This window comes from Hibiscus syriacus, unplaced genomic scaffold (genome assembly GCF_006381635.1).
Source record: "Hibiscus syriacus cultivar Baekdansim isolate YM2019G1 unplaced genomic scaffold, ASM638163v2 tig00111013_pilon, whole genome shotgun sequence".
Classification (NCBI taxonomy): domain Eukaryota; kingdom Viridiplantae; phylum Streptophyta; class Magnoliopsida; order Malvales; family Malvaceae; genus Hibiscus; species Hibiscus syriacus.
The window spans coordinates 1,312,262-1,338,635 of NW_024062953.1; the positions used below are offsets into that span (position 1 = coordinate 1,312,262).

General features: G+C 34.2%; 3 protein-coding genes across 5 annotated transcripts; 2 read left to right on the forward strand and 1 right to left on the reverse strand.

Moving 5' to 3' along the window:
* Positions 1-1,767, reverse strand: LOC120149915 (serine/threonine-protein kinase RIPK-like). The gene is made up of 5 exons (XM_039162623.1): positions 1,283-1,767; positions 1,077-1,212; positions 856-992; positions 648-771; positions 1-544 (listed from the first exon to the last, which is right to left on the reverse strand). The coding sequence occupies exons 1-5, from the start codon at positions 1,670-1,672 to the stop codon at positions 51-53; spliced, it is 1,281 nt and encodes a 426-aa protein (XP_039018554.1). The 5' UTR covers positions 1,673-1,767; the 3' UTR covers positions 1-50.
* Positions 1,768-7,074: 5,307 nt separating this feature from the next.
* On the forward strand, positions 7,075-11,248 carry LOC120149920 (guanine nucleotide-binding protein alpha-1 subunit). 3 transcript variants are annotated; one of them, XM_039162628.1, is made up of 14 exons: positions 7,075-7,403; positions 8,199-8,369; positions 8,496-8,568; positions 8,884-8,921; positions 9,001-9,090; positions 9,251-9,328; positions 9,418-9,525; positions 9,646-9,747; positions 9,951-10,006; positions 10,171-10,305; positions 10,397-10,490; positions 10,573-10,632; positions 10,718-10,797; positions 10,866-11,043. In XM_039162628.1, the coding sequence occupies exons 2-14, from the start codon at positions 8,307-8,309 to the stop codon at positions 11,041-11,043; spliced, it is 1,155 nt and encodes a 384-aa protein (XP_039018559.1). In that variant the 5' UTR covers positions 7,075-7,403; positions 8,199-8,306. The 3 variants fall into 3 exon arrangements, with proteins under 3 accessions (XP_039018559.1, XP_039018560.1, XP_039018561.1); XM_039162629.1 differs by lacking the exon at positions 7,075-7,403 and adding an exon at positions 7,548-7,566; XM_039162630.1 differs by lacking the exon at positions 7,075-7,403 and having other exon boundaries at positions 8,307-8,369; positions 10,866-11,248.
* A 13,572-nt stretch (positions 11,249-24,820) lies between these two features.
* On the forward strand, positions 24,821-25,835 carry LOC120149922. The gene is made up of 2 exons (XM_039162632.1): positions 24,821-25,257; positions 25,349-25,835. Exons 1-2 carry the CDS (start codon positions 24,938-24,940, stop codon positions 25,722-25,724), a joined length of 696 nt encoding a protein of 231 aa, XP_039018563.1. The 5' UTR covers positions 24,821-24,937; the 3' UTR covers positions 25,725-25,835.
* Positions 25,836-26,374: the final 539 nt, after the last annotated feature.

Consider the following 26,374-nt stretch of genomic DNA (forward strand, 5'->3'; position numbering starts at 1 on the left):
TCTGTTTCCTTGACAATATCTACAACTTAAATATGTAAATTCTGGTATAGTCATATGCTACACGGAGATTCGGCATTAGCTACCGAAGCAAGAGGCAATTTGATCCGACTCCGCCAACAGCGACGGTGCAGACCATTATCACCGTTGCAATCCCTATCTTCTTTCTTCGCAAGGAATTCTTTGCTGTCATCGGTTTCAGTAGGCACCACATACACAAATGGTCCAACGAATTCATCGTCGAACCCTTGTACGGATCCCAGGACCTTGACCACATCACCCATCGAAGGCCTCAGTTGCGGGTGGTGGCTCAAGCATTTGTAAGCCAATGTAGCCACCTTTTGAGCCCCCCGGTTGGAAAACTGTCCCTCGAGTTTAGAGTCAATCACTCGGTCAAGCCTCTTGTGGTCCCTCAATAGTGGCCTTGCCCATTCCACAAGGCTTTGCTCCCGACTCGGGCGGATGTTATCCATAGACCGCTTCCCAGTTAACAATTCCAAGAGAACTACTCCGAAGCTGTAAACATCACTCTTTACTGTCAAGTGGCCTGAAAGTGACATAGAAACTTTGGGGTTAGGTTCCATCACATGGTTTGACTTTGGAAACCAATTATTAACATCAACATTAACATCGACATCGATTCAACTTACCGGTCATGATATACTCTGGCGCAGCATACCCTTGCGTCCCCATCACTCGGGTCGTTATGTGCGTCTCTCCTCCTTCCGGACCGTCCTTAGCTAACCCGAAATCCGATAGTTTACAATTGTAATCCTGAAAAGAACCAATGTGTCTCAGTACTTTCATCGAACACTTCGACAAAATATTGAAAACATAGAGCTTATCAAAAGGGCTTACCGAGTCTAATAAGACGTTTGAAGATTTAAAGTCTCTATATATCACTGGTTTATCAGCTTCATGTAGGAAGGCTAAGCCTTTTGCCGCCCCTAAAGCGATTTTCATCCTAGTCGACCATGGCAATGTCCCCGAATACCCTGCAAAATCGACCGAATTAACATTATCAAACAACTCGAACAATATCCAATTAATACTAAAAACAAAGCGTTCAAGTTACATACTTCTGAAGAGTTGGTTCTCTAAGCTTCCTCTCGGCAAGTACTCGTACACGAGGAGCCGGTTCTCGTTTTCGTAACAATAACCGATCAACTTGACCAAATGAGGATGCCTAAGTTGTCCAAGGAATATGATTTCAGCCTGAAAAAGCACAAATTTTAAAATAAAACACTATGAATCAGATCTAATGGACACAAGTTTAGACACTAACCAGCCACTCCCTATGACCCTGCAAGCCATTCAAGTCAAGTGCCTTCACAGCCACAGGCTGAGCCTCTAGCCCAGGCCTAAGCTTGTCGTGGACAAACCCCTTGTAAACCGGTCCGAACCCGCCTTCACCGAGCAGGTTACACCGTGCGAAATTATGGGTTATTAGCCTCAGCTCGGATAAAGTGAAGACGTGAAGATTCGAGCCGATAAGAGACACCGGGAGATCGTCGACACCAATCCGTGAGCTTGGATCAGCGACATCCGAAAGTGATAATCGTTGGAACTGACATGGTTTCAAAACCTTTTTCCCAGTAACAGAATCAACAGAAGACTCCTTGCTCGTGCAACAGATTAATATTAGAGATTTCCATGTAACCTTCTTCACAGCCATTGTGTGTGTGTAAAAGGATTTGTAATAATTTGGGATTTATTTTTTCTGAAGAAACAAACAGAAACAGTCCAAGAAAATGAGGGGGAAATGGAAAAAAATTCCAGGGCCTTGTGGACTTTGGTGAAGGCTAATGAGACTCTTTAAAGTAGTTTCAATGTTTGATTCTTTCACTTACCTACTACTCTTACCACATCCTATGTATATATTAAAGTCTTCAATTATTATTATTATTATTATTATTATTATTATTATTATTATTATTTTCTCTTCATCCAACTTAAACTACAAATGCGAATTTACTTGAAAAATTATTAACAAGAAAAATCACGAATAAAGAAGAATTTTTTTTACTATATTCGGTATAATATCACAAAAATTGAAAATCACATAATCTAAAAAATCCGAAGTACATATATAAGCGTATATACACTAAACCCTCTTTATATACAAGCATGTATTTTTATCATATATTCATATTTTTTCTTAATTTTAATTTATTTATAAATAAATTGTATCGTAAACTTTTCGAGTTAAACGGAATTTGAAGTACGGTTTCTATTAAACGTATTTTTCAATTTATATATAATGGTTGCTACACAATATTAATATTATTATTGTTATTAAATGGTGCCTATGGTTAGGGGATTAAGGGGTTGTTTGTTTGGCTCTGAATGGAACCATTCAACGCTGAATGTTGAACGGTTCAACATTCAGCGTGTTTGTTTCTCACCTCTGAATGATTCAGTGCTGACTGATTCAACAAAACAGTGATGAATGATTCAACATCAAAGTACATTCTGAATGATTCAGAGCCATTATCAAACAACATATCACATTCAGAGATAATTCATACAGTGCCTCTGAATCATTCAGCATTTGAATCATTCAGCGCTTAATCATTCTGAAGTAAATAAATAATCTCTAAGTCGAGGATTAGGGTTGTTACCAACCGGACAAGGAAGAAATTCCAAGAATGTGTTTTATATAAACTAGATACAATTTTGTCAAGAATGATTCTAGAACACTTTGACTATTCCATTATTAAGATAATTATGTGTCACGTGTTATATTCTTATAATATTTTATAGAATTGAAATAATATACATCACAAATGGGGAAAATTTAGAGATGAAACTGAATTAAAAAGAATCCTTGATACCAGAATGTTAATATATATAAACATGTTTGGCATGATAACAATTTTTTGTGTGCTTAGAGATAAGTATGTGTCGGGTTAAGCAGAGTTGGATTTTTATCAGTTTAAGTATTACTCTTATCTACTTATTATATAATTCGACTCAATTTTAGGGAAATTTCATCTGATCTGATCCTGTTTTAGGGTAAAACTCATTCTATTCAATTCAATTCATCCCGACATAGATATACATATATACTTTTATTCGGTAGAATAGAGACTTAATTGGAAAAATGTAGATAAGAGTTTTATTATTATAATTATCTTAAATATATAAAGAATAACTTTTTTATAATTTTAAATAATTTTATAAGATCAATATATGAGATCTAGAACGTATAATCATCCCTACAAAAGCAAAAAAAAAAAAAGTTAATTGTCTGCCTCTAAATCCACGCCATCAATTACATTTAATTGGCAATGTTCGATTATAATAACAACGAGTTCAATTAGATGGCAAAATATATAGTTACTTAGCAATGCCAACTAAATGATATACTGATATGCTCAAATAAATAATAAATATTTTTTTTGAAGAATTAAAAAGAAAACTAAAATAGCACATGTTAAGCATTTTAAACCAGTTTATAGAATTTCTTTTTTATTCTAATGGCAATGTACACCATAATTATCCATCTTATTGATGATTAGTTTTTTAAATTTCATGAACGAAATGAGTTCTAAAATATTTTATAATAATTTAAATTTATAATTATAATTATATATAAAGTAAATTACACGAAACATCGGAATTCTCGACCCTTAATCATCAATGTATTATCGACAATCTCTTTAACGTTTTTTAATGTTTTTTTTATCTTATTTATCCGCTTGTAAAATATAACAAAGGGTAAATTACAAAATTACATCTCAATTTTCTTCTTAACTCCTATTTTGGCCAATAAAATTTAAAAATTACTAATTTACTCATTGAACTTTCGATTTGTTCTTATTTTACCATTCAGGTGTTAAATCATAAATGGAATGGTGACATGGAAGTAGTATATTCTAATATAGACTGCTTTAAATTGACATGTAATTCATGTGTCATTCATGTTAGTTTTAATTTTTTTCTATTTTATTTTCTTTCTTTCGAAGATGAAAGTTTTATAAATTCATCCATGTGTCACGTTGGTGATGTAATTACATCCTATGACATCTTCTTTAACCCCTAAAGATATCGATGAATACATCTTATCATCTTCTTTAACCCATACACGTATGTCATCTGTTCAGCTTGATATGGGTTCATTCATTCTTCATTACTTATTAGCCTTTTTCTCTTCCTCAAAGCCTTTGTTAGTTTATCAGTTTGGGATGCTTTTTTTTTTCAATTTCTTTTCCAGATTAGCCCATATTTTAAATCTATGCAAGGAAGTCCTTCATTCATTCTTCATCCCTTATTAGCCTTCTTCTCTTCCTCTAAGCCTTTGCTACTTTATTGGTTTCCGGAGTTTTTTTTACCCATTTTTGTCTTTTTGCTTTCAATAAACGACTAATCAATTGAGCTTCAACTTATTATATTGGGTTTGGAAATGACATAGTACTATGTTAATCTTGGGGGACGATCGTCCGTTTTACGATTACATCGTTCGGGACGAATTCACTTTTAAGACGGTGGACTACCCACGACGTAATAACATCTTCTACTTGTTCGTTTTCTTATCTTGTATTTATCAGTGTTAATTTGCCTGATTTACAATACTTAATATATCAAATACTAATAATTATAAAAATAATTAAATAATATTCTTAAAACATTCCCAAAATTTAAATCACATCATATTTAAAAAATATTTAAACATTTAGAAATGTCAATATCTAATCAATGTGAGATTTACGTTTATCGTTAGGTCGTTTGGTCAAGGAGGTTGAGTTTCTAGATTCAGTGTATAGGGGCAAGTTCAAAGAACATGAATGTTTCATGAAATTGGATTAGGGTTTTTGGCAAGTTTTCATGTGTTATTTGTTCAATCATTGATGCTGTTGTATGCATGAGAAGATGATATGGTTTGGCTTGGCACCTTAATGTTCCTTATTTGTCAAGCAAGGTAACCGGCGTCTTGCCTACCATCAACTATTGCTAACTTAGACCTTATCATATCACTTATATTTTTTTAACTACAATATTTGATCTATTGATTGATTAACTTATATTAAATATTATAAAGAATATTATAAGAGGTTATTAATTCAAATGATTATGAATTTTAGATAATGGCAAAACTATGGTAAATATTAAGAATAATTAAATTATTTAACATCAAAAGAATAAAGATTTATTAAGTATTTAAATTTTAAAAAAAAAGATAAAAACTTTATTTGATTAATATTTAAAACTAAAAGAATTAAAATGATATTATATAAAAAAAAAAATTGAGCGGCCATAGCCCCTCTAAATCCCTTAATAAATAACTGTTTCAAGATAAAATATTAGTATTGATAATGGTAAATTATTATAACAAATAAATAAATAAAATAATATAAATTATTATGTCGTAGTAGAAGTTATTGTATTATAAGTACCTTCGTCCAATTGGTGTAATTTTAAAAGTGGACGTTGTCCCATGAGATTAACACAATCTTCCAAAATTATCTTCACTATTCACATTACTCATAATATATATATATATATATATATATATATATAAAACATAATTTATATTTAGATATGTATCTAATATAAATGTTTTTTTTTCTTCTTGAAATATAATTAATCCTTTTCATAAAATCTTTAGTTAGAATTATTTTAAAAGAGCAAAAAGCGAACCCATTAACAAAAGCTCTCTGTTCTTACTTGCATGTAGGCTAAAGCCCAATAAATATACAATTCCTGACTTGGGCCTTCCCAAATGTTGACATTGATAGTAAAATATTAAGTTTTTTTTTTATTTTAATTATATTACCTTTCAAATAAAATAAAATATATTAATTATATATAAATATTTGATCAAGTTAAATAAATTAAAAAAATAAATTAGTTATGAAGATGAGTCATATTTTAGTATTCAAATTAATTTTTTTTCTAAGTTGAACCGAATTTATAAAATTTAAATCAAGTTAAATTTAAAATATTTATTCAAATTGTTTTTTAATATAGATTTTTGTTAAAAATTTAACTAAATTTCAAGTTAAAACACATAAATTAAACAGTATATATACAAAAACTTCTTTCAAAGGAAAAATAAAATAAAACAAGAGGAATAAGTATGATAAACTCTTCATATAACTTAAATTGTTTTGAATTTTTTTTAAAAAAAATATCAATATTATATAATTTTATAATTTTTATATTTTAAAACTTATAGAAAGGCTTTTTTTATATATGTTGAAAATTTGAAGATTGTTGTGATTTTTTGTTTTGAGTGTTAATTTGTTCATTTCCGAATTTGGCATGATCTAAAACGTATTTATATTAGTTTGTTAATCAATTTTGAAAATCAAAAAAATTATTTATTAAATTAAATAATTTAATTTAATTAACTCAATTTTTTCCAAATTGAATAAGTTTTACTTACTTTATTCTTAAGGTACGTTCGATCTGTAAAAAAAATATCATTATCTACTTTTGGTTTGCTGTCATATTACCAACTGTTTCGTTTTTTGTTAAAATTTTAAAAGTTTTATCCTATTACTTAGTTATTTGTAGTTTTTATAATTTGTGACAAAATTACTTTTAAAATAATGATTTTTTATGTTATTTTACTTATAATTTTTTTTATTTAAGTTAGGGTTGACGTTTGTTACTTAAGTTGTATAGAATGTCGTATGGCGTTAATTTATTGATTTTAATTTTGGGTATTTTTTTTGTTTTCGTTATTGTGGTTAAGTTTTAATTTGATCGACTTATGAAAGAATTTTTAATGAGATCTTATTTACTTTTAAAATATATAAAAAATCCATTTACAATACCGAAAATCCCCCTCCCCCAAAAAAAAATCAACATTTCTTTGTAGTAAAATCAATATAAAACCGAAAAGTAAGTTTCTTTGGTCAAAAATGTATGCAGACTTTGTGAACACAGAGGAAATCAGAGTGAACAATCAAAGAAACAAAATAGAGAATAGCAATGGGTGAAATAGCAGCAGCAGAGTCTAGTCTAGGCGTGTAATGTATTTCCCCAAGAAACCTCATATAAAATACTATTATTATTGACATTTTTCCCCATTAATTTATTCACAACTCATATGAAGGCTACACATCTTTCTAGAACTTTGACCAAAGATTATTAGAGTTGAAGAAAGATAAGCCCTTTGCTTGCAGCTTTCGGCTTTCTTTCTTTCCTTCTTTGTTGAATCCTCTTTAAAAAATCTCTTAACCTTAAACAAAGCTTCAAACTTTCTTTATTAATCCTAATAAAATCAACATAATCCGTACTCAGCAACATAAAGAAACAAAGTAAAAGCATTTTTCTTTATATAACTCTCTCTCTCTCTCTCTCTCTATTTGTCTCTGTCAGCCTGCCCCCTGCCCCAATTGTCGAAATCCATCCCTTCTACTCCATTAACCTCACCAGACCCCTCTTATCGTTTCTGGGTAAGTTTCCTTTTCTTCTCTTGTTTGCATTTTGTTGAAGTTATAACCATTTTTCTTTAGATGTTCTTGCTCTCTCTGCCTTGAATTTGGAGATCCCTTTGTTGGCTTTGTTGGGTTTAGATCAGGGCTGATTGTTTTAGCATTTTGGCCTTCTTTTTTCTGGGTTTGCTTTCATTGTTTATTATGGTAAAGTGAAAAGATGAACAGCTGGGATTTGTAGCTCTTGTTAAATTGTTGGTGAGATTGTGATTTTAGCTTATTTGATAAAGCTTAACACTTTTCTTTGATTCTAACCTTCCATGGGAAATTTGGGGTTGAAGCTTCATAAAACATGTAAAGGTTGGTGTCTTGATTGTTTGTGTTAATGTTGAGTTCAGATATGAGCATTCATGTATGGTGTATTAGTTGTTCATGTGTAAAGTGACCTGTAATTTGATCACTGATTTGCTGTTTTAAATACGAGTTGCAATCGAATCTAACATGCTATATAACCTATGCTTCCCCTTGTTTGAATGCTTTGTCGATCTAATCCATGTATCTAGTACTAGAAATTTGCTATTATTTGTGGCCTTGAACTTGTTTTAAAGTATGGAGGAAGCCAGGATCGAACATCAGGAGGGTTCAAATTGCTAAACTTAAAAAATATAAGGGTTTATTAAGTATTTCAAATAAAAATTGTGGGGGGGGGGGTGGATGCCTGAAAGTTTCTGAAGAGCATTCAAGTGATTTCTTGATTTTTTTACTTGAGGTCTCTTGTAAGAGGACAGCTCTAACTATTGTTGGCTTTCTGCTTAGGTCTGCTTAAATACGTGATCGTACAAATGCTGTGGGTGGCAAGTACAAATAAGAAGCCGTTTTGATATTGATTCATGCATCTTCTATGCTGTCAACTTTCTACACAATATGGGCTTACTTTGCAGCAAGAACCGCCACTATGCAGAAGCGGATATTGAGGAGAATGCACAGGTGGACCTCAGTTTATATACATCAACTGTCACCCTTTTACGGATTAGAATTGGGCGAACTATCTTGATATAGCTTTGTTTATATAATATGTAGGTCTTGTTTGATTTATAGTTTGTACTTTTGCAGGCTGCTGAAATCGAAAGGAGAATCGAACAAGAAACAAAGGCTGAAAAGCATATCCAGAAGCTTCTACTTCTTGGTGCGTACAACTTAGACTGTTTTGCTTTATATAGTTTGACTGTTAAATTCTCATTCTTAACGGTTAAGGACATTGAAATGGAATCATCCGTAGCCGTAGGTTTATTTTCCTCAGTATCCAAATTTACGGGAATGAAACGATTATAATTAATGTCATGTGCTTTGTGTATGGAAAATAATCTCTCTTAGTTGGCGTCCTTGGGGACTTGGATATGGCATATTGGTGTTGTAATTAATTGTTTTTATTCATGACCTGTGTTGCGCAATTTTTTTATAACCGAGATCCATGAATGATTTAAATTATTTTGTTTTTAAGGTGCTGGTGAATCAGGGAAGTCGACAATTTTTAAGCAGGTAAGACAAATTGTCAGCCTTTTGTCTACTTTTATCGAATATGTGTAACTTTGTTACATTCTACATGACTTGTCTGCAGATAAAGCTTCTTTTCCAAACCGGCTTTGACGAGGCAGAGCTAAAGAGCTATGTATCAGTCATCGATGCCAATATCTATCAGACTATAAAAGTACGGAAAACCTGAAAAAGGGTGTGTTGGTTATTTCCCTTTTGTATAAGATAAATATATAATGGTGCCCGGTGTTGGTTATCTGTGATGAGAAGGTTACTTTCTGTTATGAGAACGATTTTTATCCACGCTTTGAATTGTGCTTTACATGACTCAACAGATTCTATATGATGGATCGAAGGAATTTGCTCATAATGATGTCAATTCTTCCAAATATGTTTTATCCAGTGAAAATAAGGTCTGCATTCTGATTGGTTTCTTTTCTTTTTCAAATAAATCAACTTTTGATCCGTGTTCAAGACATTATATAATCGTGTTCTTTTTCAGGTTATTGGAGAGAAACTATCGGAAATTGGAAGCAGGTTGGATTACCCACGTCTAAATAGAGAACTCGCAGAGGAGATAGGAGAGCTATGGAAAGATTCTGCAATTCAAGTAATCACTGTCTATGAACGATATAAAGCTAATTTTACTTATCTCTGTCACATATTCGACGTTAGGAGGTTGTTGTTGACTGTGGATTTTAATACTGATTCACTCCATATGCACTTTTAGGAGACGTATGCTCGCGGTATTGAGCTTCAAGTTCCCGATTGTACTCATTATTTCATGGAAAATTTGCAAAGATTGTCGGATGCAAATTATGTCCCAACAAAGGTATTTAGAATTCAGAATTCTTGAAGAATGTTGGAGTGGTGCAGGAACATGTCCTGCTCACATAAGATGAGCATGCACGAATCATGATGCAACGAACATTGAAAATTATTTTTTTGTCCGGATCTATATTTCTTTTATTTAAACATATAAGCTGTCGGTCGACATGGCATTATTGTCAGTTTTCTAATCTGTTTGTATTGCAGGAGGATGTTCTATATGCAAGAGTTCGTACAACTGGTGTTGTCGAAATCCAGTTCAGGTGAAAAATCTAATCCCTCCTTTGCCTCTGCAAATACTGAGAAGTCGGCATTCATTCGTGACATGATCTTTGCTCATTGTAACTTTAATCAGATGGCATAAATCGATGGTTAGACCTTAGATACTGGATATTAACTCGTGTTGCTTATCACCTCTGATCTGCAGCCCTGTAGGGGAGAATAAGAAAAGCGGTGAAGTATACAGACTCTTTGATGTGGGAGGCCAGAGAAACGAGAGAAGGAAATGGATCCATCTCTTCGAGGGAGTTACAGCTGTGATATTTTGTGCTGCTATTAACGAGTATGATCCTTTTTCCGGTTTTTTCCATCAGCAAAGTCGTGTTGTCTGTCTGCACGTCGAAATTTTAGCCTCATAATCCTTGCCGTTCTAGGTATGATCAAACTCTTTTCGAGGATGAACAGAAGAACCGGATGATGGAGACAAAAGAACTCTTCGACTGGGTCTTAAAGCAACCATGCTTCGAGGTTTTCTTCATATTATATATACATACAAACATACATTTACAGAAGAACCCGGATTTATCTTGATTTTTATGATTCTGTGCAGAAAACGTCATTTATGTTGTTTCTCAACAAATTTGACATATTCGAAAAGAAGGTTCTAAAGGTGAGTCCATCGGAACAGTAGAACATTTTCCGGATGTTGAAAGCTTAGCATTACCACAGACTGTGATATGTTCTAAATTCTGTAGGTTCCATTAAATGTATGCGAGTGGTTCAAAGACTACCAACCAGTTTCAGCCGGAAAACAAGAGATTGAGCATGCATTCGAGTGAGCGTTTTTCTCCTAACGCCGGGAATTAATTGATTTTAATCCTCTTGACAAAGTTTTTTCTCCAGGTTTATAAAGAAGAAATTCGAGGAGTTGTATTTCCAAAGCACAGCCCCCGATCGAGTGGATCGAGTCTTTAAGGTCTACAGAACCACTGCCCTGGACCAGAAGGTGGTGAAGAAAACGTTCAAGCTGGTGGACGAGACGTTAAGACGGAGGAATCTGTTGGAAGCGGGGTTGCTGTGAGTGCAAAGAATGGCTATAATGTGATCAGATTTTGGAGGTTGGGGGATTATACCATATTTACATCACGGGCTGAAGTTTTGGGTTATTTTTGCCATTTATCTGCTTTGTTTTGAATCTACGTGATTCTGGACTATGGGCTTGTTCAGAGGAACAAAGGAACTATATATTCTTTCTATCCTGCTATAATACCCATTGTTGTCTACAACGGTTAATACGATCACCGACTGAATTAAATTATAATTAGTTAAAATTGAATTTATTTTTTTCTTCAACCTATTATTTTTAAGAGAAAATCGCCTCAGTGACCAAAAATACCTTATAATATACGATTTTAACCAACTTTTTTTGGATTTGCCAAAATGACCAATAAAATCGCAACGCGATTTAGAAAATCGCAACGTTAAAAAGAAAATCGCAACGGTCAAAAGAAAATCGCAACGCGAGCTTCCAAGTTCGCAACGCGAGCTTCCAAGTTCGCAACGCGATTTAGAAGAAAATCGCAATGCGATTGATAGAATCGCAATGCGATTGAGAGAGTCGCAACGCGATCTAGAAGAAAATCGCAATGCGACTGAGAGAATCGCAATGCGACTGAGAGAATCGCAATGCGATTTATAGAATCGCAACGTAAAAAAGAAAATCGCAACGTTAAAAAGAAAATCGCAACGGTCAAAAGAATAGTTAAAAAAAATTTGTTTCTTAAGAATTTTCTCTAAAAAGATAGTATCCGCGCGGACGTGTCGAAGACACGTATTACCATTACCATTACCACGACCACGACCACGACCACGACCACGACCACGACCCGACCCGAGACGAGACGGCGGCGGCGGCGGCGCGCGAGAGTCCCCCTTGTCCTCTTTCACTCAACAAGGAAGTGCAAAATACAAGCCTTAAATATAATTCCCAATAGTGTTTCCAATACTATGTGGGATTGAGCATTACCAACACTTGTTCCCAATATCATTATTCTTCAAAAGTTATCATCCATTACAATATGAATTATCGATAATAAATTAATTCATTTTAATAAGTATTTAAAATTATAACTTGATAAATACATGAAATAATTCTATTATTAAATAAAAAATATATTTTTTATATTAAAATTATTGAGATAGATATTTACTATAAAAGTAAAAGATTTTTTTTTCACGTACAACCTCTATGTGAATTAGTTTCACAATAAGGTATCGGTTATGCATTGGATTCTTTCGTATTAGATGGTCTTTAATAAGATCATCATCATCATTCTTTTGTTCAACAATACCATATATTAATGAGGTATATTGGTTCATTAACACGACTAATTCATATTGTAATGGATGATAACTTATGAAGAATAATGATATTTGGAACAAGTGTTGGTAATGCTCAATCCCACATAGTATTGGAAATACTATTGGGAATGGTATTTAAGGCTTGTATTTTGCACTTCCTTGTTGAGTGAAAGAGGACAAGGGGGACTCTCGCGCGCCGCCGCCGCCGCCGTCTCGTCTCGGGTCGTGGTCGTGGTCGTGGTCGTGGTCGTGGTCGTGGTCGTGGTCGTGGTCGTGGTCGTGGTCGTGGTCGTGGTCGTGGTCGTGGTCGTGGTAATACGTGTCTTCGACACGTCCGCGCGGATACTATCTTTTTAGAGAAAATTCTTAAGAAACAAAATTTTTTTAACTATTCTTTTGACCGTTGCGATTTTCTTTTTAACGTTGCGATTTTCTAAATCGCGTTGCGATTTTTATATCGCGTTGCGATTTTATTGGTCATTTTGGCAAATCCAAAAAAAATTGGTTAAAATCGTATATTATAAGGTATTTTTGGTCACTGAGGCGATTTTCTCTATTTTTAATTATTAGTTGAACCAAACAAAGTTTGATTAATTTTTAAATTAATTGAAATTTTTTGTAGTTTTTTAGTTAGATTAATTAGCGCATGATAGTGGTATTATTTTTGAGGTTAAATTTTGATCGAGTCCTGTGTTTAATAAATCTAGTGTGATTAAAAAATGATAGTTTTATTTCTTAAAATATATAAATATTTAAATAATATTAAAAATTTGAATTCTGATATTATATATAAATAAAAACAGACTGAAATAAAAAAAATAGCATGGTAACAATTATCGACATTGAAGTAGATTTGACTTCGAATTAATTATTTATTAATATAATAAGATGATGTATTAAATTTTGTAAATAATATTAATATTATAAGTTAAAGAAATTGTCTTTATAGTAGATATTTATAATTTCATATTTAAATTAATTGGTCAGTAGATTTAAATCATATGAATATTTTTTAAAAGTTAATCTTATAAGTTACTTGATTGTTAGAGTAGAGTATGCGGTGATCTGCCTGGAAAGAATGAACCAAAAGGTTCAAGTTTCGGGAGACAAAACATAGACACTTTGATGACTCCCACCAACCACCTCTTCGTGTTTAACAACAATTAATTTCTTACATTATAATTATATTAAATTCCATTCAATTTGTTTGACCCGAGACTCATCTTAGCTGTAAAGATCATTTTTAATAAAATAAATATTATAAGTTGATGTGTTGTTCTAGATGATACATCTTTTCCAGACCCCATCTATGCTCGTTAAATTAGATCTCCCCAATAATATTGAACATTTCGTATTTTTGATGCGTCTTATGGGCGTTTTCGTGAAACATAATATCATTTGTTTTAGATGAAAAATTAATCACTCTATTATCTTATATTAAAAAAAACATTTTGTCTCAAAATATTATCTGATCAATTTTAAAAAATAATGTTCATATATATATATAATTATGTGTCTATAATACGAGTCAATATAAATACAGATCAATTCAGAAAATGTCAATATACATATATAAGATTTAATTTAATCATAATAAAAAAATATAAAAACATTGTTACACTCATAAAAAATAATATTTAACCGATAATTAGTACATTGATTGCAACTTAGGAAAAGATTAGACAAAAGTGGAGACAAAGATCTTATCCAATCTCTTCCTTCCCTCCCTAACACATAGATATTTAAATTTAAATTAAAAAAAGGTTAAGCGCGTGGTCCCACAAATATGGATAAGACTTACCGGATCCAGAGAGGCAAGAGACCCTCCGTCAAGCCACGTCATACATATCCACCGCATTGTCTCCTTACATTGTTCCACGTGGCACTCAATTCACCAATAATCCTCCCCTCCATTTAAACTAAATGCGGTTAATTGTTTTGGACTCCTGGTTTTATCACCAATACCTTTTGGGTCAAATCTTAGTTCTGGTCCTTATACGATTCTCTAATTCGAGATTTCGTCATCGTACAGGATTAAATATAATTCCAAGTATAGTGGATGTACCAAAATCAAATTTGACCATTCCCTTTTCACTTTATGGTTAGGTATCTCCTTTACGGTTGCTCCCAAAAGACTTAATTAATAATTAATTTAATAAAACTAAAAACCTTAACGTTTATTATCCCCCCCTATATATATATATATTACTTTTTAATGGTATCAAATAATCATACGGTTTGTACCAATAATAATAATAATAATACAGTAATAATATTTTTTATATTATATTTTTTAATAAATTCAAGGTAGATAAAAAGTAGTATCTATTTAAAAAAAAATTAAATATTTGATAATGAACACTTATATCCTATATATGTAATCCTTAAATTCGAGATTTTAAAAGATAATAATAAATCTCTTAACATTATTTAGTGAAATAATTTTTAAAAATTATAAAATAATCACTAATTTATAAAATAATCATTACATTTTATTAAACTATTATTCTAAATGATCATAAAATTTTATCAAATTAATATGTAATGATGGTTAAATTTATCAAACTTATATACTTATTAGATGTAATAATTATTTTATAATAATTTAATACATTTAATGACAATTTAGTATAATTAGGTAACTTCTATTATACTTGAAGGATGAACATGAGACTTAGGACCGACAAATTCTGACATAACGTTATTTTGTAAAGCCAAGTTTTTTTTAATTGAGTTTAAATCGGATAGAATTCAATTTTATAATAAAAATATTTAAATTGCTTCTATTTAATTAACTATCTCTTATATATTTAAAAATTATTATGATAATATTTCACTTTCTATACTTTTTAATTAAATATTTATTTTATTAAATAAAAAAATTATATATATTTATTTAAATTATAAATAAAATTTTATTTTAAAATTGAATCAAATTTCAAAAGAGAAAATAACCTCAGTGACCAAAAATGCCTTATAATATACGATTTTAACCAACTTTTTTTGGATTTGCCAAAATGACCAACTAAATCGCAATGTGATCGATAATTCGCAACGCGATCTCCGGTATCGCAAATCAGTTTCCAGATTCGCAACGCGATTCTGACTATCGCATTGCGATTTCCCAAATTCGCGTTGCGATTTACGTATTCGCATTCATTTTCCTAATTCGCAATGCGAATACATAAATCGCAACGCGAATACGTAAATCGCAATGCGAATACGTAAATTGCAACGCGATTAAGTAAATCGCAATGCGAATTAGGAAAATCGCAATGCGATTTACATAGCGCCGTTCGTATTAACGCGTATTTTTTTTTTCAAATTCCAAACACGATTTTTTTCTTAATATATCGAAAACTGAACCGTCCACAGTAATCGCAACTCATAACCTCAAACCTAAAATCACAACACTCAGTCACATCTCCATCTCTCACTCTCTACGGCGAAATCCGTCCCCATCTTCGAAGATTTCCATCCCCATCGCCGGCGAAATCCCTCACAACCATTCACGGTCAGAAATCCCTCACAATCATTCAGAAATGGAAAATCAACCTCCGAGGCTTAGTTTTTTTAATTATTTTTATTTTGAAATTTTTGCATTATTTTAGGTTTTTCATATTGAAATTGATGATAAGTTTACTGGTAATTTCAATAATAGATTAACCATTTCACTTAGATTTCTTATTAAATTCATTCGATTGCTGTCAATACTGCTAAACTGTTTAGTATTTAACCCTGTGAAGTTAGTATTTGTCTTTGTTTTGTCTTTTGGTTGAAGTAATGCAGAAGAAGAATAGTTTCGAGAATGAAAATCGCAACGCGGAAATGACTATCGCAACGAGAGAATCGCAACGCGAAATGAAAATCGCAACGAGATAATCGCAACGCGAAACCAAAATCGCATTGCGATTTTCATTTCGCGTTGCGATTCTCTTGTTGCGATTTTCATTTCGCGTTGCGATAGTCATTTCCGCGTTGCGATTTTCATTCTCGCGTTGCGATTTTCATTTCAACCAAAAGACAAAACAGTGTTGCAAATTTTAGTTTCAAGAATAAACTACTATTTATGTTTATTGTTTTTGATATATCTTCACAGTGTAGTTTTTGGTATATCTAACTTGGTATGTTTATTGTTTTTGTAGAAATATTTTTCGGCTTCATTGACATTAAGGAATAAAGTTAGCCTAGCCACTACAATTGCTTCGAAGCTTTCACCTGCACAAAGAAAATTGTTTGAGGAAACCTGCTTCGGGCCATGGCTGAGAGTACAACATCCGGGTGGAGATGCTAATTTGACTCATTTGTGGCTTCAGACCATGACTAGCGATCTACCCGACAGTATACAACGTGGTGAGGAAGAGATATGGTTTCATTTTCCACCGGCGTATACTTGTTTTGGGCGGAAGGAGTTCTGCTTAATCACTGGTCTACGATTCGAACACGATGATGTAGGCCGGTACACTCGTCATATCACCCGCCCATCATGGTTATCCAGGGTTTTTCCCGATGAGTCAATAGAGAAGCCGAACTTACACGTCGACGACCTGAAGAAATTGTTTAATAAGAAAGATGGTTTTACTCGGATGAATGACGTCGATGTTGTCCGAGTATGCCTTCTACTACTTTTGTATGCCGGCTTTTTAGGCAGAGAGGCCAGACAACCTATTCCTCAGGAGCTAATATTATTGGTAGAGGACCTAAATGCATGGAATCTGTTTCCGTGGGGTTCGTATATATGGAAAGCTACCTGGACTAAGTTGTCGTCTGCCTTTGATGACCGCAAAAGTTTGCGGGGCGATGGGTCGAAATACACTTTGTCAGGCTTTGTTTGGGCCTTTAAGGTAAGAATTTCTATATAATGTTTTCAAAATTATAATTAATTATTTAACAATTACTAATGTTTGTTATTATATTGTTTGTAGATTTGGATATTCGAGGCTTTCCCCAGCATGCAGACATATGCATTAAAAACCTCAAATGATATTCCTAGGGCTATTTCCTGGAAGAGGAAACGTCTGTTGGATTGGGAATACTTAATACCATATGCGACAATAAATAATGTAAGTTAACACAAATACTATCATATATAAACAAGTTATTAATAGTAGACGTTTAACTTTGATTGAGTTTTTATATTTTTAGAAGGCCAACACTCCATTAATGAGACTGACACCCACGGAGGCTGAGCTTGCCACTGATTGGTGGCAAGCTAGTCAGCGTTTTCTTAATGGTATGAATGATGAGCAGCCTCCACTTCCTCCACTTCGAGATCCATAACCTCACCCAGAGCCATCACTTGATCGACCCGACTATACACCTCTATAACGAGAGCCATCACCTATCCCGTCACATCATCGAGCCTCTTCTCCGCCATCACCTCATAATAGGCGACCGGCAAAGATGCCACGACTTCTATCTCCCTGTTCTCCACCTCCACGGGATGAGTTAAGGGAGTTACATGATAAGGTCAATGCCTTGCGTGAGGAGATCAGTACTCTACGCGATAACGATGGTGCATGGCGTGTGGAGGTGTCTATTTTACGTGGTGAGGTTGCCGCTCTACGTGAGATGGTAGTATCGTTGCATAATGAGGTTCATACTCTACGCAACGAGGTAAGTTTAAGATTTTCCATATTTAACTTGATGATAAATTTACTCGTAATTTCACTTAGATTAACCATTTCACTTAGATTGCTTAGTAAATTTATTCGGTTGCTGCCAATACTGCTAAACTGTTTATTAACACTGTGAAGTTAGTATTTGTCTTTTGTTTTGTCTTTTGGTTGAAGTAAATTTATTCGGTTGCTGCCAATTCTGCTAAACTGTGTATTCTTTAACACTGCGAAGTTAGTATTTGTCTTTGTTTTGTCTTTTGGTTGAAAGTAAATTTGCTCGGTTGCTGCCAATTCTGCTAAACTGTGTATTCTTTAACACTGTGAAGTTAGTATTTGTCTTTGTTTTGTCTTTTGGTTGAAAGTAAATTTGTTCGTTTGCTGCCAATTCTGCTAAACTGTGTATTCTTTAATACTATGAAGTTAGTATTTGTCTTTGTTTTGTCTTTTGGTTGAACTAATGCATTCCATTCAAGTTTCAATTTGCATAAGAAGAAGAAATAGTTTATTCTTGAAACTAATTTAGTAACACTGTTTTGTCTTTTGGTTGAAATGAAAAGCGCAACGAGAGAATGAAAATCGCAACGTGAAACGAAAATCGCAACGCGAAATGAAAATCAATCGCGTTGCGATTTTTGGTTTCGCGTTGCGATTTTGTCGTTGCGATTTTCATTTCGCGTTGAGATTTTCATTTCGCGTTGCGATAGTCATTTTTCACGTTGCGATTTTAAGTTCCATTCTTCTTCTGCAAATTGAAACTTGAATGAATTGCATTACTTCACCAATAGACAAAGACAAATACTAAGTTGACAGTGTTGCAAGTTTGAAACATATTTGCCTTTGTTATCTGATGCATTTTGTGAACTATGATAGAATAATAACTTGGGTGAATTCAATGCAAGTTTGAAACATATTTGTTTTTGTTTTCACTGTTTAAATATCATGTCTGTTTATTTACTGATATTTATATTTAATTATTTAGCTGCCCGATAAGGTGGATGCTTTACGTCGGGTTTTTCTTGCACGAAAGAGTTCACGCATCAGACGACGTGCATGTGCTATTAAGTCTCCGTACACCCCAATAGTGCGAAGACACCGCAAGAAGAAGCCCGACTCGTCTGTCATCCCTCAAGAGTCCACTCCTATCGTTGAAGAGGCCCCTATCATTCCTCGAGAGTCCCCTCCCACCGTTCAAGAGGCCACTGTCATCGTTGAAGAGGTCCCTCCCACCATTCAAGAGCCCGATTCACATGGCGTCATATGTAGGATTCTTGAGAAACCCTCTGACGTGCCGGACATGATGGATTCAAGTTGGCTCTCGTATGAGTTACCGGCCAGTACCATACCGGTATCTGAAGTGGAGATGAGACAACTACCGGACACAATTCTGGATAACACCCTTTGGGCTAAGACCGCAGTTGATTTTTATCTACGTGAGCGGAGCCAGGGGTGTTTCACTGACATATGCAAGCTCAACGATGATATCTATTTGTTTCTTGATCGGTCTTGGTGGGGCGTATTATTAGGGGTCGAAGACAATGGCTATTTCGATGGAGGGGTAAGTCTTATATTTTTCTTATATTTTAATTTGATTATTTTTTTAAATTTATGTAAGTTACTAATATATGTCTTTTTTTGTAAAACAACATATCGATGCGTGGGTGTCACGTCTTCTAATAATTAGGAAACTTAAGGAAAATAAAAGAAATACACGATATACAATTATGCCGACGTCTTTTAACGCCGTTCACTTGAAGAATCAACGAGATGAATCATTTGCGTTGGGCAATGGACAAGCTAAACTTTATCATGCATGGTGGGAGGTCGATAAGGTTAGTATTTATTTTAGATTGAGTTTAAAGGTATTCATAAATAAGTGCGCAAATAAATGAATTATTACTTATGATTGCAGGTGTTTATCCCTGTTTTGGAACGTAAACATTGGCTTCTCGTCGAGCTTCAGCTCCTATCCCTTAAGGCAATAGTATATGATAGCATGATAAATTACATATCATTGGCTGATTTAAGAGATATTATTAAGGGATGGAGCTCTCATTTGACTAAATTCTTGGATGCGATAAATTATTGGACTCGTTCTGGAAACAATAAGCCAAAGAAGCTCAATATTACAGTTAGCAGAGACGAGACCGCACCACAACAAACGAAAGGACCCAGAGGGGATTGTGGTCCTCTCGTATGCTTGGCGTTGGAGCGTTTGATCACAGGAAGTATAAAGTATCTACCTCCCACCGATAGAGATAGAGCTGCAGTAGGCTTGTGGTTTCGGCACTATATGGCTAGATCGATAGATACGAGACGCTGCCTACCTACATCCGCGTTATAAAAATGTCCATAAACAATTGGTAAATTTATAGGCTTGTGGTTTGAAAATGTTTGGTTAAGTACCTAGAATTCAATAATTTGTTGTTTGTAGGTTTTAGATGTGTAGAAAGTGTTGTTTGAGCAAATATTTGGTTTCTGCAGGTTAATCTCAGAAGTGAGCTGCGTGAAAATGATGTATGGCTGCAAAAGTTGATTCAATAGTAGATGAGGAAATAAGAATTATTGCTTATTTTTTGATTGTTTAATTGATTTGTAAAATATGATTTGTAAAAGTTGATTTGTTTAATTGATGTGAACATAATTCTTATTTGTGCTTGTTTAATTGATTGAAATGTAATGGTTGATTTTGTTGATTTCAATATGCATTATGTTGAAGGCAAAAATGACTATCGCAATGCGAAATAAAAATCGCAACGAGAGAATCGCAACTCGAAATGAAAATCGCAACGACAAAATCGCAACGCGAAACTAAATTCGCGTTGCGATTTTCATTTCGCTTTGCGATTCCCTCGTTGCGATTTTCATTTCGCATTGCGATTCTCTCGTTGCGATTTTCATTTCGCGTTGCGATTCTCTCTTTACGATTTTCATTTCGCATTGCGATAGTCATTTCCGCGTTGCGATAGACATTAAGATGATTGCGAACGTCATTTCCGTGTTGCGATAGTCAAATGAATGCCTCATAAGTGATAACAACTGAACATATCATAGCAATTTTCAAACTCAAGTTACTAATACATGCCTAACTGAAAATGTTAAAAGTTCACACATAAAATCCACATAATACAACGTTTGCATTTAAAAATCACCTAAGTTAACAGTCCCAAAAGGTGAAGCCGGTTGTGATTGAGATTTTAAAGATGATTGCGATTTTGATTGCCTTTTGCTTGACACCATATGAGCTTTGGATTTTGATGAGGATCCATATTTTGGTAGAGGAAAAGATGATTGTGATGGCACTGGTGATCCACATGTTAACCTTGTATGACCACTTTCCCTGCATCGACTACATGTCGATCTCTTATTCTCTTCACCCTTAGACGTTATACGATCGTGACTTTTTGGTCGGCCAGGTAGCCTTCTGTCAATGGCTGGTGGCAAAACTGTTTGTAAGTCATCTGGTATGTCCCACTCAGAAGGATGTGGAATAGGGTAGATAATCTCGCCATAAGTCTGTCGATATACTTCTGTAGTGTAGCAATCCATAGCGTATGCGCTTGAATCATCTTGATTTAGATGAAGAGAAACTTTTATAACATGTCCACACGGATAACTAGATGTTTGCCATTTCATACAACTACACGTCTTTGTATTTAGATCGACAAGCCCATTTAAGTTATTATCCAGTACTTCAAATAAAGTGTTTGAACATGGTTCAACTCTCCATGACGTTGACTTCACAACACGTTTCGTTATCTTTTTTTCTGTCCATGGTGTAACACGATGTTCCAATGTTCCTGTAAATTTAAATAAATAATACTTAGTAAAATATATGATAAGTTACGAATTTAAAGAAATAATACCTACATGGTTTCTTTTCTTGTAGTACCACTGTTGAATAGAGGCTCGAAAAAACTCCATTAACATAGTAATGGGTAATTTCCGGGAATGACGACTTAGAGCGTTGATTGATTCTGCACTATTAGACGTCATGAAACCATATCTTGCTCCAAGTTGATGTACTCTTGACCATCTTTCAAACCCGACATCTTCTAGTGTTTGAGCACACTGAGGCAAAACATGTCTTAAACAGTTTATATGCTTATTAAAATCCACTTCCCGATAAGCTTTTACAGCCTTCCAGTATGTCCATTTGTGATTTTTTATACCAGCAGACCTTGATTTTAGATTTCTATACAAATGAACACCACAAAGTCCATAAAAAGCATCTGGGAAATACCTTCTAACAGCGTTGTCAATTGAGTTTGCCCTATCGGATATGATTGTCAGATTGCTAATAGGACCTATGTAATCCCTAAGATGCCCCATAAACATGTCCATGAATCAGAGGTTTCATATTTTCCAACCCCATAAGCTATTGGCAGTATCCCATTGTTAGCATCCATGGCTACTGCTAATAAGTTTACTCCAAGGTATCGACCTTTTAAATGTGCTCCATCAACTATAATAACTGGGCGCATGCAATTAATAAACGAACGAATCTACAAAATCATATACACAAGAAATATAATCATTTAAATGTGAAATGCATATAACTAACAAAAATGAGTCAACAAAATTATATTGATTTACTAACCGCAGCACCAATGGCGATAAACAACAACTCAAAGCATCCATCTCTATCTGTTTTGATATGAGTTACCGACCCAGGATTTTTCAGCTTTAAATTGTGCCAATAAGCCGGCAGTTGGGCAAACGATGCTTCTGGCGACCCCCTCAACAATTCCAAGGCATAACATTTGGCTCTCCAAGCTTGAGAATATGAGATACTAATCTTGAACCGAGCATTCATGTCAGTCATAATTTCATGTCCCCGATATACCCTACCATTCAAAAACATTAACTCAGCCAGAAAACCACCCAACACCTTTTTGTTTACCTGTCTATGGTGAGGAAAAACTTGGGTTCTTGAACATGTGTGTTTATCAATAAAAGTCCTAACTTGAAACATTTCGCAATCTTTTATCCTCTTTACAATCATACGCCACATACAATTTTTGTCAATCATACACCTTGTTTCGAAACGATTTTTGCTTGATTTGTTAACTTTTAGTTGATAGCCATCTTCCACACATTTCGTATACAAAGCTATCTTCAAGTCTTCCTTTGTATCAAAACAATCATCTTTCTTGATACGAATAATTTTTGTGTGACAATCAACTGCTATCTTTACCAACTCTTCTTCCGGTATCTGAAGTAATTCTGGCATATTCCAGTTATACTCCCGTGGCATTTTCTTCGGGGACTTTTCTTTGGGGATTTTTTCTTCTTCTTTTTCTTCTTCAGTGTTATATAAATTACAGAATGAATGTTTAACATGTTCATTTACAGTCGTCACTTCCTCCTCATTATCATCAACAACATCTTCCTCGGCAACGGCTGTTTCATCATCAAAATTCGGGTATTGACCAATATCAAAATCATTACACGCATGGTCTGTTTCTTCTTCTGAAAAATCATTAAAATCCGAGTATTGACCAAGATCAAAGTCCGGGTATTGACCAAGATCAAATTTGGAATACTGACTAGTACTCACATTTTTTTTTGTTGGCTCATCATCGTCTAACTGGTCAATACGAAAACCGGAATTTGGTGCTGAAAGTTGATTGGTATTTGGATTAGGGAAAGGTTGTGGGTTTTGAGATTGTGTTTGGTATTTGAAATGTGGTGAAACAATATTTGCTTGGTGATAAAATTGTGGTGGAACTATTAAATTTTGAGCATCATAAACTGGGGTTGAAAAACTTAGTTGATTACTACCCGCTACTGACCCAACTTCACTACTTCTAGGTTCAACAACATACAATGTAACATCATCACTTGAAACACTAATGTAAGCAATGAATCGTTCAACATCTTCATTGTCGTTAACAAATAAACTTTACCATTTTTCTGATAAGATAGCCTAAATCCACTTAGGGGCTCTAAATTCAATTTATTTGTAACACGTAACATTAGATGATTTCATTATTGTAAATTAATTTACTAAACACCATGAGCATTCTCACATTACCCTCCAAAACACAAATCTATCCAAACACGATCAACATTAGATGATTTCATTATTGTAAATTAATTTACTAAACAAACGAGCTGCGAAACTAAAACCTGTTGCCGGATGGGGAAGGATGTCGTTGGATATAGGAACGGATGTCGTCGGAGAGAGTGATAGATAGAGATGGAATGAGTTGCGATTTAGGGATTTAGGTTATGAGTTGTTGCTGCTGCGTATTTATATACCCAAAACATTTGTGTTGCAAAATTAAAACCTGTTGCGAATTCAGAAATCGAGTTGCGAATTTGAAATTCAGTACTGCGATAGTCATAATCTCATTGCGATTTACTAAATCGCAATGCGATTACGTAAATCGTAATGCGGTTACGTAAATCGCAATGCGAATTAGAAAAATCGCAATGCGAATTAGGAAAATCGCAACGCGAATTAGGAAAATCGCAACGCGAATTTGGGAAATCGCAATGCGATAGTCAGAATCGCGTTGCGAATCTGGAAACTGATTTACGATACCGGATATCGTGTTACGAATTATCGATCGCATTGCGATTTAATTGGTCATTTTGACAAATCTAAAAAAAAATAATTAAAATCGTATATTATAAGACATTTTTAGTCACTCAGGTTATTTTCTCATTTCAAAATCATATAAAATCTTCCCTATCAGCTCTGGCTCCCATCCTCATTGTGCTTTATCCTAAAAGATAATTAACAAATTAAAAAAAAGGAAATGTTCTGACAACGAGTGGATGAAGATAAGAGTCGCCAGTTGCCTTTATTCAATCCAATCCCCGACATATATATATATATATATATATATATATATATAAAATTAACTACAACAGACAAACAATTCCCAAATCCATCTCATCCCCTTCCTTCATATCTGCGTTTGATTCCCTTTCTCTCTTTGTTTTTTTTTGGTTTGCTGTTTTGGGTGGTGAAAGATTGAAGATTCAACCATGTCGATCGCGTTGGACAGGATCGAAACACCTGGGTTTGGGCACGTTATGAGGTGCGCCTGCGATATTTCCAGATTCGAATACCCGCCGTCTCCGGTGAAGGAAATGAAGCGGTTGTCGAAGGCGGAGGAGGTAGAAGAGGACTGGAGAGGTTCTTCGTCCTCGACGTCATCATCTTCGATCGGGAGGAATAGCGATGACGACGACGACGTGTCTGGGAGATCATCGGACGGTGGCGATTGCGAGGAAAACGAGGTTCAAAGCTCTTATAAAGGTCCTTTAGATATGATGAATTCCCTCGAACAGGTTCTGCCCATGAGGTAAACAAAACAAATGCTTCCTTTTTTTGTCGATTTTGATCGATTAACAAGCTGAAATAAAATCTGGGTTTCTGTTTTTTGAATCTCACAGAAGAAGCATCTCGAGTTTCTACAATGGAAAATCGAGATCATACACAAGTTTAGCAGAAGTGAACTCAGTTTCCTCCATTAAAGACATAGCAAAGCCCGAGACTGTCTACACGAGAAGAAGACGAAACCTATTAGCAATCAACCATATATGGGACAAAAACAGGAGCAAAAGACTCATTCGACCAATAAGTTCAAGCAAAAGCTCATTGGCACTTGCTGTTGTGATGAGCTCCGAAACCGATAGCTTTTCAAGCACAGGCGAAGATTCTTCATCGACTTCGAGCCCCCGGTTACCTCCATTGCACCCGCAAACGAGAACGGCCGTGTCGTCGCCGTGGCGGTCGTTCTCGTTGGCCGATGTACGTGAATATAACTAACCTCTCTTTAAGGAAGAAAGATGGATGATGATTTGTGAATATAGTTGTTATTACACGGGGTTTGATACATTTTCATGATTAGCTCCTTGTTGATCTTTGTTTAAAAGGGGAGAAACTGTTGCCTTCAGCAAGTTGTTGTTAGTGTGTAGTTTCCTTCATGATCATGATGCTGAACCATAATTTGATTTGAATAATGAATCGGTACTTGTAAACTCGATTAATTTAATATTTTTAATCGACTCAATTCGAATCACACGAGGCAATCGCCATATGAGACCTTTCTAAATGCTTGTATAAAGCTTATAGGACTTGCCTAGAGTAATTACAGCTCAAAACTTTAACCACATGAAGATTAACTTAATTACAACTAAATAAAACCAGAATGAACACAGTTCACAAGCTTATTAAGACGGCATTAAAGCAAATCAATGGATACCAATCGTACACATGAAATCAGGGATGGACAGACTGAGATAGTTACTCTTCAAAATTTTAAATTAAATATTTTATTTTTTATTTAAAAAATATCTTATTATTTTAAAATTAAAAGTTTGTTCTTGTAACACGAAAATCTGTCTATTATGTTCAAAAATGATAGGGGCATCGGTGTATTATAGCAGATTTCATTCGGTTTCTTTGCTAAATATTAT